The following is a 20,858-nucleotide window of genomic DNA, read 5'->3' on the forward strand; positions in this document are numbered from 1 at the left end:
TGTGCCTAGAAAAGACAAAGTCTGGGGCAACCCACTCAGGGGTCCCTTCTGTCTCTCTCTGACAGAAGCTTTCTTTCCCTCAATAAATATATTCTACTCTAAGAAAAAAGAAAAGGAGTGGTGACAGTGGACATCCTTGTCTTGCTCCTGATTTTAAGGTGAAAGTGTTCAGTTTTTGTCCACTTAGTGTGATGTTGACTGTTGTTTTGTCATAGATGACTTTTGTCTGATTGAGGTAAAGACCATCTATTCATATTTTCTGTAGGTTTTTTTTTATCTTGAAGGAGTGTTGAACTTTATCAAAAGCTTTTTCTGCATCTATTGAGATTTTCATGTGATTTTTATCTTTGGATCTGTTGATATAGTGTATTACATTTATTGATTTGCATATATTGAACCATCCATGAATTCTGGGTTGAATCCCACTTGGACATGATGTATAATCTTCTTGATGATATCTTCTGCATTCTATTTGCTAGTAGTTTTAAAGGATTTTTGCATATATTTTCATTAGGGTGATTGATCTGTAGTTCTCTTTTTTGATTGGGTCTTTTTCTGGTTTTGGTATCAGGGTAATACTTGCCTCTAGGAATGAGTTAGGGAGAATTGCTTCCCTTTCAACTTCATTAAAAAATTTGAGAAGAATTGGCATTAAATCACCTCTAAATTTCTTGTAGAATTCAGCTGTGAATCCATCAGGACCTGGATTTTTCTTTGTTGGTAAGTTTTTTAACTACATTTTTAATTTCATTGACGGATATTGGGTTATTCAGGTTTTTATATCTTCTTGATTCAGCTTTGGCAATCCATATGTAACTAGCAATCTGTCCATTTCTTCTGTATTTTCCATCCTATGACAGCAAAGATTTTCAAAGTAAGTGTTGATGTTTTTCTTAATTTCTATAGGATCTATAGTGATTTCTCCGTTTTCTTTCTTTATCACCTGATTTTGACTTTCTTCTTTCCTTTTTTGATAAGGTTGACTAAGGGTTTATCAATTTTATTTATTGTTTCAAAGAACCAACTCTTTGATTCATTAATTCTTTGCATTATTTTCTTATTCTCCATTGCATTAATTTCTACTCTGATATTCTTAAGTTCTTCCCTTGTTTGAGCTTTGGGCTTGAGTTGCTCTTCTTCTTGTAGAAGCTTGAGTTACAGCATAAGATTATTTATTTGTGCTTGTTCTGTTTTCCTGTTGTGAGAATTCACTGTTATAAATTTCCATCTAAGGACTGTTTTCATTGCATCCCACAGGTTCTGGTAAATTGTATCTGCATTTTCATTTAATTGTAAATATTATTTAATCTCTGCTTTATTTTCATCAGTGACCCCTTGGTTGTTCAGGAGGGTTTATTTAATTTATATGTGTTTATGGAGTTTTTGTGATTGATTTTGTCAATATTTTCTAATTTCATTGCACTATGGTCAGATAATATGCATGGGATAATTTCAATGTCTTTGCATTTACTTGAGCATGTTCTATGGGCTAGTACATGGTCTATTTTAGAAAGCATCCCATGTGCAGCTGAGAAGAATGTGTATTCTGATGTTGTTGGGTGGAACACTAAGTCCATTTGTTCAGTTTGGTTCAGTTCTTTTATTTCTTTGCTGATTTTCTTTTTGTTTAGTTGATCTATCTCTTTGTGAGTGTTAAATGGGGTGTTAAACTCCCCCATTATGGTTGTATTATTGCTTATTGATTTTTCATGTCTGTTAATATTTGTCTTATGTAGTTGCAGGCTCTTTTATTTGGTGCATATATATTTACAATTGTTATCTCTTCCTCTTGCGGATTTCCCATAATGAGTATGTAGTGACCTTCTGCATCTCTTCTGATCATTCTTCATTCAAAGTTCACATTGTCTGCAACCAGAATAGCTTTTATTTCTGGGTTCCTGTCACATGGAGTTTTCTTTTTCCATTCTTTGACTTTTAGTCTATGAATTTGCTTTTAAGTTAAATGTGTTTTTTGCATGTAGCATATTGTTGGATTTTGTTTCTTGATCTACTCTACCAGTCTGTTTCTTTTGATTGGTGAATTGAGGCCATTTACATTAATGGTTATAACTGATATGTATTGGTTTACCTTTGTCGTGTTGTTTTCTTGCTATTGGTTCCCTACTTTTCCCCTCTGTTTATTTGCTTGCCCTGCTTGATGATTCCTTTCTATTGTTTTTCTTGGAATTGTCATTTTTATCTCTTTCTAGAATATGTTTCAGTATTCTTTGTAGGGTTGGTTTAGTAGTCATGAATTTCTTCAGTTGTTCTCTGCCATGGAAGCATCTTATTTCTCCATTAATTTTGAAGGATAGTTTTGCAGCATACATCAATCTGTGTTGGAAGTTATTGTCTTTTAGGAGCTGAAATACTTCACTCCAAACTCTTCTTGACTTGATGATTCGTGTTGAGAAATCTGCCATGATTCTGATGGGTTTTCCTTTATAGATAATCTGCTTCTTTTCTCTAACAGCTATTAATATTCTGTTTTTTGCTGAATTTCTGCTATCTTGATTATTATACGTCTGGGTCTAGATTTTAATTATGGTTAGTTGGAGTTCTATATGCCTCACTTCCCTGTATATCACATTCTCTTCCCATACTTGGGAATCTTAATGCTATTACTTCTGCAGATAATCTTTTTATGTCATTCATGTGGACTCCTGCTGTTTCATTGACACCTGTCAGTCCTATGTTATTTTTCTTTGCATCATCTTGTGATTGTTGAATTATTATTTCCTGGTTCTTTGTTATTTTTAAGAGATCTTTCCTTTCATGATCACTAGCTGCAATGATGTCTTCTAGGTCTGAAAGTCTATCTTCAGTTTTGTTCAAGTGGTTTGTCCAGCTTTGGATGGAATTTTTAATTTCCTGGATATCTCTTTGAATCTGTTTCATGCATTCTAATTCTTTCATATATTGTTTATTCAAGGTTTCCATCATTTTTCTATGCTCCTCTTTTTTTTAACCTATGTCTTCTTTAGATACACTGAGCAATTCTTTCAGTATAGTTGTCATTTCTTTTTTACCTAAGAGATTATTTATGATCTGATTTCTTCTATATTCTGACGGACTTGTTTTTTACTTCATTTGCTATCACTTCAGAAATTTCAGGTGTGTGACCTCCATGTTCTTCTGTTTTTCTGTCTCCTGAACTTGTTCTGGGTAAGCTGGAGGTCCGAGATTGATCCTTCTTTTTGCCATTCTCCATTTCAAAAATTTTTTTTTATTTATTTTTTCTGTGGTGTTCCTTGTGCGTTTTGGTAGTAGGTAGCTATATCACTAGTCTGTACTTCAGGGCTATCTTCTGTATGTAGAAGTTTCTTGGTTTCTGTCTGTCCCAAGATCCTACCTTCCCAATTAAGAGATGTTGGTTTCTTTTTGTCTCAGTCCCCAGTCTATCTTGTGGGGTTTTTGTGAGATTATTACCCCAGAGCTTCCCACTATTGTTACATAAGGGAGAACAACTGATTGCAATAGATATGACATCCTAGCTACAGTAGTACAATTAGCAATAAGCACATTTAGAAACTGACAAACTCTGCTAACTATTGATGTTGTACTTAAACCATAGGAAAATAAGGCTATAGTTATATAACAGAACCGATCATTAATTATGAGTTTGCATGCAAAGTCTTTCCCCTTATTAGAGTGCATTTACCCTGGGTTCTCTGGACAAAAGGTTGCTGTGTTCTGGGCAGTTCCTGCGCTGGTTGCCCAACCTACAGTGTAGGAGTATGGGCCAGGCACCAGGGTTCCTCTTGACTGAGGCTGCCTGGATGGCAGCAGGCAGTGGGTGTGGTTTCCCTCTCCCCCAGGGATGGTAGGGGGCAGAGGGTGGAGTTCCTCCTCTCCCAAGCAGCTCACTGATGCTCCTGAGGCTCACCGAGGCTCAGTGTCACTCCCACTATCTGGGGTGTTGGCCACTCCTGCCAGCTGATTCTCCCCCTTGTTTCTAAGATTGTCTGCCATCTCCATGCAAGACTGAGGTGAGTAGGCCAGGGCAAATCGACAGGTAATGTGAAACCTGACTGCCTTTGAACCCATGACCAGCATCACAACATGGGGAGTCCCTGCCTGGATGCAAGAGATTTATTTCTGAGGTGAAACAAATGCTTTATAATTCACTGAATATACCTTTCAATGTACTAAACACTATTAAATTGTATGCTTTGAATGGATGATTATATGGTGTGTATATTGGAGCTCAGTAAAACTCTTAAAAATGTGTTTAAAATGAGTAAAAAAGAAGTTCATTGTCTATTGCCTATCACAACACTTCCTTCGTACCTGGAGTTAGTGATATGTATTTTTTTATTCTGATTCTTCAACCTCTGTTAGTTGGGAAACTATAGAAAATATTGTGGTTTTTCCTGATTACTTATAATTTTACACATATAACTCAAGCTATAAAATTCCTAAAGTAGAAGGTTATCTAGTATCTCTCCATCTTCCTAGAAAACAGAAAAGGGACATCTGCATTCTTTCTTGTTGCTGTTATCCCTTTTTTAAATGAAAGTGCTTTTAATTTTAAATATTCACTAACTGTACCAGCATCTTTGTACAATTTCTGTTTGTACCAGTTTTCTGTAGCCTACTCTATCCTGTGGACTTAATGTGATTCTTCTTAAAGTTCACTCTTTAATAGGTGTTTCAGTGAGTGTCTGTTAATGCTTTCTGACTGAATGTCTTAAATTGACTTATTCTCACTTGAAAGGTATTTAGCTGAGTATAGAACTCTAGGAAGACAGTTATTTCCTTCAGCTCTTTGAAGTATAGTACTTTCTCCACTGACTCCTGACTTCTATTGTTGATAAGAAATCTACTCATCTTTAAAATTCCTACTTAGAAAATCTGCCTTTTCTTTCTGCTCCTTTTAATATTTCTCGTTATTGCTGTTCTCCAGATTTACTAGTGCATTTTAGTTTTACTAGGATAGATTTATTTTTATTTATCTCTTTTTTCTCATAATTCACTTTTACTTAGCAGATTCAGCTGTGGACAATTCTCAGTTGCTATCTTTTAAAATATTGTCTCTCCTTATCTTTATTTTCCTTTGAAATTTTTATCAGCTACATATTGGGCCTTATTCATTCATCCTCCAGATTTCAATTTCTCTTTCAATGGTATTTATCTTGATTTCTGTATTCTGCATTTTCTGAAATCCTCAGTTTATCCTTTGATATACAAATATTCTCAATAGCTAGCAAGAGTCACTGAGGTTATTCTATTTCAATGACTATGTTGTTAACTTGCACGATTTCTAACTTTTCAAATCCCCTTTTTTGTTGTTCCATTCCTCTCTGGTTTTATTTCATAATTTTCTTCTGAGTGTTATTTCCCTTGAGAATACTAAAAATAATTGTTTTAAATCTGTTTACAGATTTCTTCATTATCTCTATCCTGTGTGAAATGGATTCTCACAATTATGGATTTTACCATCTGTCCTAGTGTCCCTTTCCTCTTTTGTTTTGAAATTTGGTCTTCAAGCATACCTTCAGCTAGTGATATGTCATATAACAACCACTGTTGATTTGTATTATTTTGTCTTAAGACTCTGTATCACTTTGAATGTTCTTGCTTTGTTTATGTTTGTGATACTGGTATGCTGCTACTGTTCTATTTCTTTGTTTGTTTGTTTCTCATTTACTACTCTCTTTAAAATAAAAAAAGCATACCTTCAGTGGGAAGTTTTGTTTGCCTGGTCTCCTTCTCTCCATATATCTATATCTGTATCCAGATCTATCTATATCTGCATGTCTATGTCTTTTCTTTTCTGTTATTTATATTTGCTACCATGAAACAACCTCAGTTCTTCTAGCCCACATCATGGCTATGCTGTCATCCCATGCTTCTTGTCCTTTAAAGATAGAACATAGGTATCACTCACTCAGTTTTCAAGCATTCCTAGGCCAGTTGTGAGCCTGAGTCTGTTTCCTGATATAGCTCTGGGTTCTTGTCTTCATGTGAGCTCAACTGCCATACCTGACAGGACAGTTTAGGTGACCTTCATCTCCTCCCCCAGGCACATTATTTTATTATGTACCATTCATGTGACTGTCTCTCTTAGTAGACAGTGAACTTCTGGAGAATGAAGACTGTGGCTTACTCGTATCTTGCACAGTATCTGGATATCACGTATAAGTGAACCAAGCAAAAGATGCTTGATGGAATAAAATGTGGTAGAAATAAATATGAACTTTACCGTTTTGTGACTATGCATTATGGACAACATATTCAACACCAGACTAAGGCTTTAATCTTACAAAATGTCAACCCTCCCAAATTTCTTATCATTGCCTAATTTTACACTAGTGTAAAATCATAAATGATTTTTCTTTAGTTTTGCAACAAAGTGAAAGTAGTGTCACCTCTTTCACTGTTTCATGAAAGTTCTAGATTTACTGAGGTCAGGATGTGGAAGTTTGTTGAATGTTATCAATGAAATAAGCTCTGGATAGAAATTTAGTTTTGTAAGAATAATAAATTAGTAGTAGAGAACAGCTCTTATACTTGTGGGACTTTTAAAGTAGGATTAAACTCCAAGATTTCTATGAATTTCATCTAATCAGCAGACAAATTTTTCTGTTTTCTAGCCAGATTTGCCATAAGTAGTAGAAGCTATTGGATTGTTAGGTGTCTTTGGCAAAGTTGTCTCAGAAAAAAACATGTGCTTAAAGTTTCCCAGAATCCATGCTCAAGCATAAAATTGCAGCCAACTCTGAAAACGTCAGATCTAAGATTTTGACTCGGAATGGGTTCTAAGTGTGAAATGTCTCCATCCTTCCATCTTGCCTTTACACTGAGCCCTTGATAACTTTTCTAACATCAGGGCAAATATTATTAGTTAAAAATAAAGATGAGGATTGCTTTATTATTTATTTATTGCCTCTCTTTTTCAACAAGTGAAGTCATTTTAAAAAATTGGTGGACGAAACTGCCATGGAGTTCAAAAAATTATAAAAAATATGCACTTTGATTCATGTTTGAAAACATGGTCATAAAAGCATTTGCAGAGGAATTTAGAAAATTTAGAGTCATATAAACTGGGTATTAAATAACACTAGGAAGTTATTGATGACTATTTTAGTTTGATCATGGGATTGCAGTTGTGTAGGAGGATGCTTATTCTTAGGACGTAAAGGCTGCTGTGTTGCTGAGGGAGGGATATGCCGCCTATGGTGCACCTGGAAACAGTTCAGCTACAGAAAGAGAAGGGAAAGAATGATGAAAAGACTGATAGAAAGCATTAAATGTATCTGGTGAGTAAGCAGGGTTTGTTATGTTATTTTTCCCCTTTTGTGAATGTTTTAAAAATAGTAAATAGATTTGGAAAAAAGAGCAGGGATGTTGGAGTAGAGCCCATTTTCCAGCTCTGCTACATCTTGCCTTCATAAATTATTGCAGTTCCCTGAACCTTGATCTTCTCATCTGTAAAAATAGGATCATTATAATTTTTATTCCATAGAATTGTTTGAAAAGTACTCGAGATGAGAATAAAGGTACATGTGAGAGAGAAGTTTTCCCCAACATAGACAATTTTAATACTACTAAGAATAGGGTGCTTATTTCCCCCACGTACAACAGGAGTGCAGTAACAAAACATTCAGCATCCTATCTCTGCTCAGTGGGCTCCCACAGGAGGACAGGGCACCCAGCAATGCTGAGCTGAGAAGGGCAGAAGGAATGAAAACCAGTTCTGTGAGAAAACTGGAAAATAACAAGATTCTCTGGGAGTCGGGAGATAGAGAGAGAACACTCTCCTGCCATGTCTTCAGGCAGAGCTGAAACAGCCATCTGTGATTAGAACCTGCCATGGTGCCCTTTTGGTCATATAATAGGCAAGAAAACCCAAGAAGGGAAGACAAGGAGAAGTCCTTAATGTTTACCCTCCAAATCCATCAAGATAATCACATCCATGCACGTCTGTAAGGAGGCTTGAAGGCTGGGCCAGGGGATCCATGGACTTTGGGTGAGTCCAATGTGCCCAGGCAGGATCATTACTCAGACAAGAGGTCCTTCTGGTTGGGGGTGTTGATAAAGGGGGAGGCTGTGTAGTAGGGGCACTGGAGACATGGGAATGCTCCTGCACTCTTATTAAAATAGGAGACTGTTTATTTCGTTGCTTAAATCAAAACATTCCTTTAATAATTTCAAAGGCCTCACTTGGGGAATGGGGAAGCCCACCAACCTGTACCACAAAAGCCACATGTGATAGAACTAAAGACAGGTAAACATAATTTGTAAAAGCAGAATATCATCATGGTATGATAATAAAAATTTGATGGAGCAAATTTATTCCATTTCTTTGAAACTGAAAAAGTGCCATTTTAATTATATTGTGCCAAACCTAGGCAATCTTGGCTATATCTACAAGCCTTGTCAAGTTACAGACAAGATCAAGGACCCAGAGAGGTCAAGTCACCCATCCAAAGTCACCGAAAAAGATACTCCATATGCTACTTTTAAAATAAATTGTCTGGCCAGGCCTGGTGGCGCACGCCTGTAATCCCAGCACTTGGGAGGCTGAGGCAGGATTGTTGTGAGTTTGAGACCAGCCTGGGCTACAAAGTGAGGTCAAGGACAGCCTGAACTGCATAGCGAGACCCTGTCTCAGAAAGACCAAAAATAAATAAATAAATAAAATAAAATAAATTGTCTAAGCTGGGCGTGATGGCGCACGCCTGTAATCCCAGCACTTAAGAAGCTGAGGAAGGAGGATCATTGTGAGTTCAAGACTAGTTTGAGCTACAAAGTGAGCTCAAGGCCAGACTGAACTGCATAGCCAGAACCTATCTCAAAAAGACAAAAAAAAAGTATTAAAGTGAATTGTCTGTTTCAAATGGCTTTGATTCGGGGTTTTTTTTCCTTCCAGTACCGGGAATCAAACTCACAACGTTGTGCTTGCCAGGCAGGTGCTGTGCTGCTGAGCTAAATCCGCAGCCCCTCAAATTGCTTTGAATGGCATATTATTATATGACTTTTCTTTATTCTGAATTTTCATAGTAAAGAGTTGCTTCTTAACTATATTAATTATAATCTAACCAGTCATTTTTCTGGTATAATGCTATATTTTCCTTCATTGAATATTCATCTATTGTACTGTACTTCCCAGCCAAATATGAAGACCACACAAAGGTGAAGTTCACAAGTAAATTACAATTTTAACAATGAAATATTTGTGTCAAAACAAAATAGCCACCTATTAGTGCTGGACACATATTTATATTTCACCAGAGTTTAAAGCATTTGCTAAAACATCTCCTCTCTGTTCGATAACTTACTTCCAAGGGGCATTTGATTTCTAATGACACTCACAGCACTACTGCAGTTGCATTCATCAGGGTCACAACAAATATTCTCTGTTCAAGATTCTCCAGAACCTTGATTGCCTAAAAAGAGGGAGACAAACTTTTAACACTTTTGTTCATTGAGACTAATTTTCTTTAGATGTCGATCATCTATTTTTAATAGCATTCCAAAATATTTAGCAAAGGGTTGAAAATGTGCAAGGTCCTCTGGGTTTACAGCTTCCAATACCTGCGGAGACTCCCTGGAAGCCATTCTTCCCCTGACAGTACAGGCTGCAGTGGAGCTCCGGAGAAGTCTACAGCAGGATTCCTGCTGCCTGTGCTGACAGTTGGGGAGAGGACACTAACTGGTTGTGGGGTCCCAATGCGATGGGAGGCTGGAGAGAAAACACTACAAAAAATGGCTTTGGCCCCAAATGGCTCACTTGATTTTTGACAACCCTTAGGCTGTAACTACTTGTTAGATCCTTCTTGCGTTGGATCCTTCTCTGTCTTCCTGAGAAACCACTTTGAAGATACCACCATTGCCAGGCAGGCGCTGTGCTGCATTACAGCAGCCATTGATATTTTCCGACTAATCTATTCATAACTCTGCAATGTTTGTATTGTTCCTATCCTATTTCATAAATGGATGCAAGTCTATTATTATGTGTTTCCTACAACAACCATTGAGAAAAGTTAATGATTATTCAATAGGTCACTCATGTATAGCTCTATTTATTTTCTTTAGAAGCCACTTTGAAGATACCAAAGTATAGTACAACAACTATCAATAATCTCCTACCTCTTTTGTCTGTAACTCACTATTGTCTATTTGTTTTCCTGAGAAACTATCTTGTAGATAACAATATGTGAAACAATAACCATTGATAATTTCCTACCACTTTGTCTGTAATTTGGTAAGCCGCCCCATTATTATGGTATCCTTCTTTTACTCTTTAAAATTTAAAAAAAAAAAAATTACTTGTGAAATGAAAAAAAAAAGTCTCAGTGGTTTTGCCTAAAAATGGAAAATATAATTTCAAAACTATGAAAGCTAATTACCTCATTTAGGTTTACAAACAGAATAGAAGCACCAACTTACAAAACTACCACATCTTGTGAAGTTGACAACCCAACATTCAGAAACATTCCAGCTCGAGCTTGGGAGTGTGTGGACACAGAAGCACCTGGTTAAGGCATTCAGGGGTCAGAGCAGTGCTGTCCCTTAAGCTTTAACCCCAAATTTCAGATCTCCTCTAGAGTTCAGGCCTGATGACAGGGGTGTCTGCACCGAAGGCTTCCACTGACATCTAGAATCCCATCTGTGGCGACAGATGCTGGAAGAACAGGCTCAGCTGAGTAAAACAGGCTGCAGTGGACAAAGCTGGAAATCAGAAGGGCCTGTGGGTGCTGGACCTCAGTCTTGGGTGGGTTTAGAGTTTACCAGGCACTTCCTGGCACACCAATGAGGCTGAAGGTCCTGCAGGTGGTAGGGATGGAAGGTGGCAGACTGGGCTTTAAACCAGCAAAAAGCTCTGCAGTGGGAGGTTTCTGAGAAGGCCTGTGGGCATAACCCCCGGTGAAGGTCCAAGAATGCACTGCAGCATCCCAACTTCTCCAAGCAGCAGCCAAGTCTTGGGACATCATCAGTTCTTCAGCCAGAATGCTCAGGAGCGCGCTATTGGTGGAGCTAACAATGGCTGCCACTCGCGCCAGGTGCCAGGCCTCAAGGCTCCCAGACACACTACTGGCAGCCACTAGCTCCTCTACAGATACTGCTATGTGCAATGTCCCTGAGGTCGCCTCCAGCAGACCTAAGTCCCATTCCCATGCAGAGCAGCCAGGTGCAGAGGACTTAGCTGCCAAGCTAGTGCGTTTGTGTTGCTGGGGTGCCTTGCTCTGTGTGACAGTAGCCAGCTGCAGTGCCGCCTCTGGAGCTGTGGGTGTTTGTGGCTGGGGTTCCTAGACGAGCCATCAGGCCTTGTTGTTCCTGGGCCTGGGCCAGGTCCAAAGGACATCCAAGGGCAGTTGGGGATCACTAGGAGGATGGAGGGGACCACTAGAATGGATGAGCTCAAAATCTGGAATGTAGCATGAGTGGCCCAGGTCCCCAGGTGGCTTCCTGGGCTTGGGGACTGCCCTTGGGGTGTCCTGTGGCTCTAGCTGCAGTCAAGTCCTCTGGTGGCTCCGTTGGCCGCTGGGCTGAGGACAGGGGTGGTGCTTGCCAAGTAGAATTCTCCCTGGGGAAAGAGACCTCCCATGGCAGGTCTGGTGCTCTAGGGAGGAGGCATATGGCGCTGTCCCTCAGGGAGATAAGCTTCTCCGCAGCACCGTGAACTTGACCCTGGAAACTCCCTCACCATAGCCACTTGGCAGCTCTACAGCTTGAAGAGGTCCCTGTGGATGCAGCTGTGAGTCACTGGTCCAGCAGGTGCTGGAAGCTGCTCTGCAGTTCACATGGCACACCTTCCTGCTGTGCCGTACAGGGAGCCCGGCGAGGACCCTGGTCACCCTCTGCTGGCCTCAGTTACAGGGTGCTGGGGCGGTAGATGCTCATGGCTACCTGGGACCTGTGAGATCTGTGGTTCCGGGAGGGACCTCCACCTGGGCCCTGCTCACATGGTGTTTCCCCTGAAGCTGGGTCCCAGTCATATCCACCCCACCAGGTCAGGATGGAGCTCTGCAAACAGGGCTTGAGCCTCTGGGATACCTTTCTGCCTTCATAGTCTGTCCGGGGGATTCCAGGCTCTATTCCCTGTGCAAGGTTTCGCCTTACAGGTGACAGCTGCCGCCGGCCTCTCCTGCACTTTCGACCTAATTTTGCTTTAAACATAGCCCTGCCCTAAAGAGATACAGTATATTTAAAAATAATTCATCTTTGCCTACTCCTGCCTCTGAGAAGCAGTGAGCTATAGCTTGTTACTACCCCTGAGAGCCAGGATCTGGGCTCCCAGTCTGAGCTGCAAATCCCAGCCCCATTCTAAGACCCAGTCTCTTTAAGAATAGGTGGGAACAGACCTCTCTCTCCTTGGGCCTTTGCAGTGGGAAATCAATCTCAGATAGGGTCAAAAAACAGACAAGAGCAGAGCTGCCTTGGTCCCAGCTGGAAAGCCCTGAAATTCTCCCTCTCTGACCCCACCCCTTCTGTGGGCTACCATTCAGGTGCGCAGGCACCCGGCAGAGCCCGTCTGCCCACTCAGTCCTTCTGTCCCTACACGTACGCTGCAGGGCAGTGCTGAGATGGTGCTGGCCCCCGGGAGCCCCGCACAACGGAAATGCAGCACAAGCCGCTTGTTCACTGCCTTGTAAAATTGACATCAGTGAGACTAATTTTTAGATAGAATTTCTTATTTCAAGCAGGTGCACCCTCAAAGTCAACAGAGCATAGGTTTCCCATTCACTCGCTGTCCCCATCCTGCCCTGCCCACTGTCATCAGTCCTGCCCACACTGTCTCTTTGTTATAATGTGTGAGCCCCCACTGACCTCACTCAAGGCCCAAAGGTTATGCTGGGGGTCACTCCCGGTGGTCTACAGCCTATGAGTGGGGAGAAAAATGGACTAACGCTACAATGCCACACAGAACAGTGCAACTGCTCTAAATTTCCTCATGTTTCGCCTACTTCTATGTGTTTCAATCCCTGTGTAAAAGCTTTATCATATATAACTTTCAGTCATGCAAAGTATCTGCATCATGACTTCATTCCACATGGAACAGTGCTGGTTTGTGCAAGCAGAGGTATCCATTGGTCTGCAGGTTTACCTGAAGCTGCAGGTCCCCTGGTGCAGAGGGGTGGGACAGGAAGCCCTCCTAGGCTCCTGCTCCGGAAACCAGTCTCTGCACTACAGTATAGGACTTGGCAGAAACCACTTCCCTCGCTGGGGCTCAGAATTTGATGAAATGAAACACGGGCAGTTTGGGCTAGATGGCCTCTATCGTTTCCTGGCCCTGCAACTGTCTGCTTATTTGATGCAGTTAATCAAAGATAAGAAAATTAACTGCACTGCTGGTCCAGGTAGGGGGTGATTTCAGTGCACATATTGCTCCCTGCACATTCAAAGGATGAGCACATATTCTCCTAGTAATTGGGAGGCTTGTAATTGTCTTTGTTCTTCAATGAACTTCTTTCATAGCGGGACTATTTCCTCCCAGATGGAGGTGAATAACAGATACAGACCTCCCTACACGGCAGAATGTGGGTAAATCTCCAGTGAATGAGCTTCAAAATTAAAGCAGTGGGTGACACACTCAGAATAGGATCACTACAAACAAAGCGTTTCCTGTGCTTGACTGTTCTAATTCTTCACTGTTATCTTCTTGCTTAATTGAGCTTTTGTCCATAGCAAGTCCCTCTTTGTCCTCCTATAACCTTCTTTTGATTTAAAACTTTACAAATTCTGTTCCATGTTGGGCACCAAATTGGTGAAGTTTCACTCCTGAAGGTCACACTGTGTGTTTTAAAAAAAAATAGTGGTATTTAGACATTTAGATTTTAGTTTTTTGACAAGTGCACCTGTTCCATCATATAGCGAACAAAACTAGTCCTGACTTTCATAAATACTTATGGATTTAGCTTTGTTAGTTATTTCTTCAGAGAGCTTTTAGTTCCTGCTGATGTCCTTTCCTTTAACTTCCTTTAACTTCCTTTAACTTCCTTTCCTTTAACTAACCTTTATGCCTGATAGGTCTAGTAGTAGCAAGACAAATTCCTCAATACTTATGTGCTGGAATGATTTGATTTCTCCCTCATTTTGTAGGGACAGTTTTGCTGGATAGAGAATAGAGAATTCTTAGTTGACAGAGGTTTTATTTTGTTTTGCTTTTTCATTCAACACTGCATCTATGAACCCATGTCGTTCCAACATCCGAGGTGTTTTCATGATAAACATAATGATTATTTTCTGGGGAAACTATGGCGAAAGAGATCTTCGTGTCAGTTGGTCTCCTTACTGTAATTTAAAGAGAATACCCTCTTCATTATCGTAATGTCAGCGAAGTTGTATCATCACACTGAGGCCCATCAGTGAGAATTTAAAGAAAAAGGAATTGGATATGTTTAGTGTAGACATCATGCGGTCTTTCAAAATGGAAAATATTACAGATTCTCAAGCCAGATACAAAAGGGACTTTGAAGATCTTACAGGTTTTTCATTCTAAGACTCTAAATGTCAATCTCCATAAGCCACATTAGCAAAAAATTTTGTATCCTCTTTTTTTTAGATTAAAGCACAAAAGGTCCTAGAGGCCCAAAAGTGAGATAACCATGTAAGTTATAGCCAGCCATGACTGGAGCATTTGGGGCTCTGACCTCACAAGAAGCAACTGTGAAGTCATTTGAAAGGTGAGCTTTGTAAACCACAACCAGGAGTTCCATACCACTGTGAGGTCACTTCAAATGTTACCTATAAGGCCCTGGTTGGGATGGGGATTTTTGGTCCTACTGAGACCTCTTGTTTGAGGTAACCTCTGTGAGTGCTAGATAATTTGTTTATTTTATGATTAAGTGTTGAGTGATTGTAATATTTCATAATTCGCGATGCCTACTTTTGAGGCTGAGCATAGTGAACTAACATCATCTCTGGGCTCCCCAGCCAGCTTCTCCTATTCAGAGACGCTCAGAGATCATTACCATATCCTACAGAAAATCAACCAGGGCAATGTTGCCGATGTAATGCTGGCTGAGCATTTATCCACTGGAATGACAGTGGCCATCAAAGTATTACCAAAGGGAGAGAATCCTGACCATGTCATGCTGGAGGTCAACATCATGAAATCACTGCAGCATCCACATATCATCAAGTTACTACAGGTTATTGAAACAAAGGAGAAGGTGTACATGGTGATGGAGTACGCAGGTGGAGGAGCGCTGATGAATCACATCCGTGAGGCCAATGGCTTACCAGAGCAGGAAGCTAGGAGAATATTTTGGCAGATCATCTGTGCCATACAATACCTCCATGAACAAGGCATCATTCACGGGGACCTCAAATCAGATAACATCTTGTTAGATGAGGATGGCACAGTTAAAATCTGTGACTTCGGAATGGGGACCAAGATCACTCCTGAGAAGAAGCTGACCAAGATCTGCAGCACGCTGCCAGACACTGCCCCCGAAACACTGTTGCACAAAAAAGAGTTATTTGCTGGGGACATTTGGAGACTTGGCATTATCCTCTATGAGATGGTAGCGGGGTTCACACCATTCACGGAGATCCATCCCTTGCATCTTAAACAGCTGATCCTACAGGGCAGGCACTACTGTCCCCGTTCCTTCTCCACAGACCTGCAAAATCTAATTGGCATGCTTCTCACCATCGACCCCTTGCAGTGGCCACCACTAGAGGAAATCTTATGGCACCCATGGCTCTGCCAGGGTGAACAACCTTCTTGTCCTCCTCCTGAGTTGCTTCCAGAACGCCCAAAACCTGAAATCCTAAAGTTGATGTCCGCCTTAGGACACAATCCCGAAGAAATTATAAAATCCCTCCGGTTAAAAAAATTTGATCACCGGATGGCCACCTATCTTATTATGGAGCATCAAGCAAGTCAGGGGACAGGTATTTGCATCAGAGTGAGGCCAGCAAATGAGGGTGATACACCATCTCCAGACCCCACAGATCCTACCCCCTCAGCTCTCCTTGAAAACAGTGGTGGACCTGTCCCTGACAGTGACTGCTTTTTCCCAGCAAATGAGGGTGACATACCATCTCCAGACCCCACAGATTCGACCCCCTCTGCTCTCCTCCAAAATAGTGCTGGACCTGCCCCCGACGATGACTCCTTTCTCCCAGGGAATCAGTTTGACAGGAAACATGAATTCTGCAAGACCACCAAATCCAATACAAGCTGCCAGCCTTGCATTGAGTCAGCACCCTCCAGCTCCTGTAAGAAGAGCCCATGCTGGAAGAGAGTGAAGAGGAGGATTGTAGTATTCATGCAGAAGCTTAACAATTGCTGCCTGCCAACCTGGAAAAAGAACAGAGTGGCTCCAGTGTAAGTATGGTATTCAGCAGCAGAGATAAAAATAATTAGGCTGGGTGGTCCAGCTTCCTCTCCTGCATTTTATTATATTTTGGGAAGCTAGAGGAAGAAAAGAAAGGAAGGGAGATTTGTTGGGCATAGGGAACTCTATCAGATGGACAGGATGAGTGATCTGGAGATCTGTTGCAGAAGAGGGTGGCTGTGACCATAGGCAAGAATGACGTCATTATATATTTCAAAGTAAGAGTTCATTTCACATGTCTCCTTGCATCTTCAGGGGACAACAAGGTACGCCCTCCTAGCCACACTGATTGGACAGTAAAGTGAGATCAGCTAAGCACGGACTTACTGACTTCAAGAAGGAGCAGGGCCAGACATTCAAACCAGTGTCTCTGGCTTGCCTGACCCTGAGACCTCCATCCTTCCCACAAGGAGATGTGTGCACCACTGTAGTCAACTACAGGGCCCTGGTGACAGTGAGTACCTCTGGCGCAGTGCTGAGGAAAAGCAATTTCTCTTAAGCAAGGGTAAGAGATAAAGCCTGATACAGCACAATACAAAATAAGCTAACTAGGCTGAACTAAGGTCCAGAACTTAGAAGGGAGGAAAGGAGAAAACTCAGTCCATGCCTGAATCTCAGTACCCAAATCCCCAGCCCAGACCTAGCACCCACATCTTGGACAATGGCCAGGCCAAGCGAGGGAGCAAGAGATAGGGAACAAGCCACCTATCTTTTCCATATGCAGTGGGAGTGCCGTACGTGAAACACTCAGCACCCTGCCTATGTTGTCAGCAGACTCCCATGGGTGCACAGTGGGCTGAGGGGGCACCCAACAATGCTTAGCAGGAGGAGCAGAAGGAAGTGGAAACCTGGTTCTGTCACACAATCAGAAAACAATGCTGTGACTCCCAGGGGAGACTCCCAGGAGCTAGAAGAGAGGAGGCGCGCCTCTTGCTGCTTTTGTGGGCAGAAAGAAAACAGACTGCGGTGATTGTTGTCTGCCACAGAGCCTTTCGGCCATGTTATAGGCAAGAAGAACCAGTGAAGGGAAGGCTGGAAAAGCCTACAATATTTATCCTCCAAACTGACCACAATAATTGGATACGTGGAGTTCTGAAGGGGAGCATGGCTGGAACTCAAAGCTACGACCCTAGTTAGGAGCACGTGACAGCCTTCACACCTCCTGCTCTGCAAACTCTGGATCAAGCAGTAGCTGGAGCCCAAACTCCTGAAGATGTGGTAAGAAGAGTGAACCATTAAATATATCCTTTATCTTAACCTAAGTTTCTTAATCTTTGCAGCATAAAGATTCATAGCTGAAGTAGTGTCTATAATTCCCTCACCATCAATGAGGGGGGTATTACTGTACCCATTTTATAGCTGAAGATAGCAGCTCTCAGAGAAAATTGTTGCAGGTGAAAGATGAATTTGAAGTTGTCTGAAGCCCATATTGTCAAACTGTATGCCAGCATTTCACACATTATGGTCCAGGAACCCCTGAGGAGAGGTGCCATGATTCTTTGAAGGAATCCAGAAAGACAAAACTATTTTCAGTGTGATACCAAAGCCATGTTTGCCTTTCCCACTCTCAGTCTCTTTTGGAGTAGTGAAAGTCTCCAGAGGCTTCATTAATTGCGATGGTGTCATTTCTCTGATATTAATGGATTATGACCTAGTAACTTACCAAATTTTCTTAGGTAGGCTTTTTTAAGTTCTCAACATTACAGCACTAAGGGGTCCTAAGACCACAAGTTTGAGAACTGCTGATCACAGCCACACTGTGGGATCCAAAATCCTTAGAGTACTAGCAAGAAAACCTTTATCTACCATGAAGAACATAAATACTTTGCACACATTGTACATCATCTCGTTACCATTTCATGAAAAGAGAACTGAGTGTTACACTAGATTTTATTGAGAATTCATCATTTTCCTCTATGTTTAATTGTATAGTCTCACCCTGGAATTGTAGGATATTTGAATTTTGGAAAATAGGAGACCCTTTCTGAACCTCTCAGGCTCTAAATTTTAAACCACTTTCATGGCTGAAATAAAAATTCCCCAAGATCAGTTCTTGAGAACAAGGATGTATATGAATGCCACGGTTTAGATGAAGAACATGCCCTCCCAAACCTCCTGAGCATAAAGGCAGGGCTTACAGAAGGTGCATGATCAGGAGGGTGCTGTCCTCATTAGTGAATTAGCTGATGAATCCATAGCTGACTTGCTGTTAGGAGGTGGGTCTTGGTTTGGAGAAGGTGTGGGGATATGGCCTGAAGGGTACATGTCCCTCCCCCAGCGGCTCTTCCCTTTACTCTCTGCTTCCTGGCCTGGATGAGAGGAGCAGCTTCTCCCTGTCAGTCATTAGGACTTCTTGTTTTGGAGCCAACTGACCATGGACTAAAACCGTGAGCAAAAAGAAGCCTCTCTCCTACCCTGTGGGTGTGGGGAGTTGCGTGTCAGTGATGAGACTGTAACTAACACTCCAAGTGAGCACAGTAAGCCTGGTGATAGGCAATAAAAGGGGCATTTCCTGCAGAGAATTTTAAGATCATAGTAAAAGCAGCTAAAATCTATCTCCTTTTTATTACTACCATGGTTTAGCAATTCTAAACAATGTCAGTGATAACATATTCCTCTGCTCACTGCTTTGAAATGAAAAGCACTTGGACCTGCATCGCTACCTTAGTGTCTGAACCAGTAAGAGAAGTCCTGAACTCCATTCCAGCAATGGCTCCCCAAAAACACTTTCTGGGCTACTCCATGAGAGACCTCACAGGGGTCATCAGGACACCCCGTGTATGCACAGCAGCTTGTCTGTCCCTCCACATCACCTCTGTACACAGCTGCAGGACACTCTGATACCCATTTTAACCATTCCAATGGGCACTCCAGACCACAGGATTGAAATCAGTGTCAGGTCCTCACATACAAACTGTGGAAGCCCTGAGTGTCTTGTCTTCCCCATTCTCTGGTTTGATCTTTTCCCTTCGTACGTATTTTATGGTGAATAAATAAGTTAGGGAGTGAGTGTTCTCTAAAGAGAGCGAAACTCAGACTTGATGAGGAAAAGGCCGTCTATTTTTTAAAAATCTAGGCTGCTGTTAGATTTCTTAAAAATCACAGAATCTAGCAGTTCAGCCCAATTCAATCAGAAAACAGTTAGTGAAAAGAAATCAGCCAACAAGCACAGTGGGTCATCCCTGTAATTCTAGCACTCTAGGAGGCTGAGGCAGGAGGATTGCACATTCTATCCCAACCTGGGCGAATTAGCAAGACTCTGTCTCAAAAGAAATAAAAGATTACCAGATATAAGCATGCAAAATTGGGCAAAGAAATTTAAGCATTAAACTGTTCCTTTCAATAAACCAAAAGACATTGACAACAATATGTAGTATCACCATTGTTGAGTTCCTACCATCTTGGTTAGTGAAACTCTGTATAGTTTGTAATGTTTTTTAAAATAATTTTTATTCTCTTTGATAAATCTTGCATTCTTACATCTGGTAATCTGAGCAACTTTGTTGAAGATAATAATATGCAATATAGCAACCATTGATAATTTCCTGTCATCTTGTTTTGAAATTCTGTATCATTTTTATTGTTTTTGTGTTGTTTTGTTTTTATCTTTGTTGTTGTTTTCCTTTCTTTTCTCTTTAAAATAAAAAAAAAAAACAAAAATTCTGGGAATGTAGCTCAGTGCAAAGGCCCTGAGTTCAATCCCTCACAGAGCACATGCGAGCACACACACACACACACACACACACACACACACACACACACAGAGTCAGGCTGATGTCTGCCTCCTATGGTGAGGTAGACATGAGTTCATAATATATAAAATATAGTAAAAAAATACAATGGATGTTTAAATGTAAAATTTTATTACAGTGAAAGACATACATGAGTCCCCCTCAGAATACTCTACCTCATTTCAAACACACTTATTCCATAAGTCAGGCCACTTTCTGAACCAGTTTACGGTTTATGTTTATGGCAATTTCTGTCACATAAAAGCATTAGAGTGTGTCTTCATCCACCTTATTTGCCAGATCTGGCATTATGCAACTTCTGACTCTTCCTCAAAGTCAAAATGTCCATGAAAGGTAAAGAATCGATTCAGGACATTAAGGCCGTCATGACAGCACAAGTGAAGACACTCAGGAAAGAGGACTTCCAGAACTGCTGCAGAAAGTGGCAAGAAACATGGAATAATTGTGTTCTAAGCAAGGGACAGTATTTTGAGGGGGATTAATGGCAGTGTGTCCCTATAATAGTTTTTTTAAGTTTAAACATTCACTGTATATTTTGATCATACCTCACAGATTATAAAAAGTTCAGAAAAGGAAAAAACTAATAGTTGGTGAAAGTGATAAAAGTACTGGTTACGTACTGCAGAGAGGCAAAGTGAATCTTCCAGGTGGCTGGAAATGTTTTCATCATGATTTGATACTAGTTATATGAGTATGAGCATTTATAAATATCCATCAAGCTATACACTTAGAATTTATGCATATTGTGGTATAACTCAACTTTATAATTTTTTCTTTTTGAGAAAGAGTTTCTCTATACAGTTTACGCTGG

The 20,858-nt window shown here is 40.9% G+C and overlaps 1 protein-coding gene across 4 annotated transcripts in view; it reads left to right on the forward strand.

Moving 5' to 3' along the window:
• Window positions 1-20,858, forward strand: part of LOC102009725 (sperm motility kinase Z-like) — a 69,703-nt gene that overhangs the window by 27,829 nt on the left and 21,016 nt on the right. For 2 of the 4 annotated variants that reach the window (XM_013513643.1, XM_005383799.1), the window contains exon 1: window positions 15,149-16,285. The exons of 1 other annotated variant lie outside the window; for it this stretch is intronic. In XM_013513643.1, coding sequence (XP_013369097.1) covers window positions 15,162-16,285 — 1,124 coding nt within the window. In that variant the 5' untranslated portion in view covers window positions 15,149-15,161. Of the gene's footprint in view, window positions 1-15,148; window positions 16,286-16,550; window positions 17,514-20,858 lie in introns of those variants that run through there. One more of the 4 variants, XM_005383800.1, reaches the window with a different exon arrangement.

Source organism: Chinchilla lanigera, unplaced genomic scaffold, assembly GCF_000276665.1.
Source record: "Chinchilla lanigera isolate Chin_1 unplaced genomic scaffold, ChiLan1.0 scaffold00020, whole genome shotgun sequence".
NCBI classification, from domain to species: domain Eukaryota; kingdom Metazoa; phylum Chordata; class Mammalia; order Rodentia; family Chinchillidae; genus Chinchilla; species Chinchilla lanigera.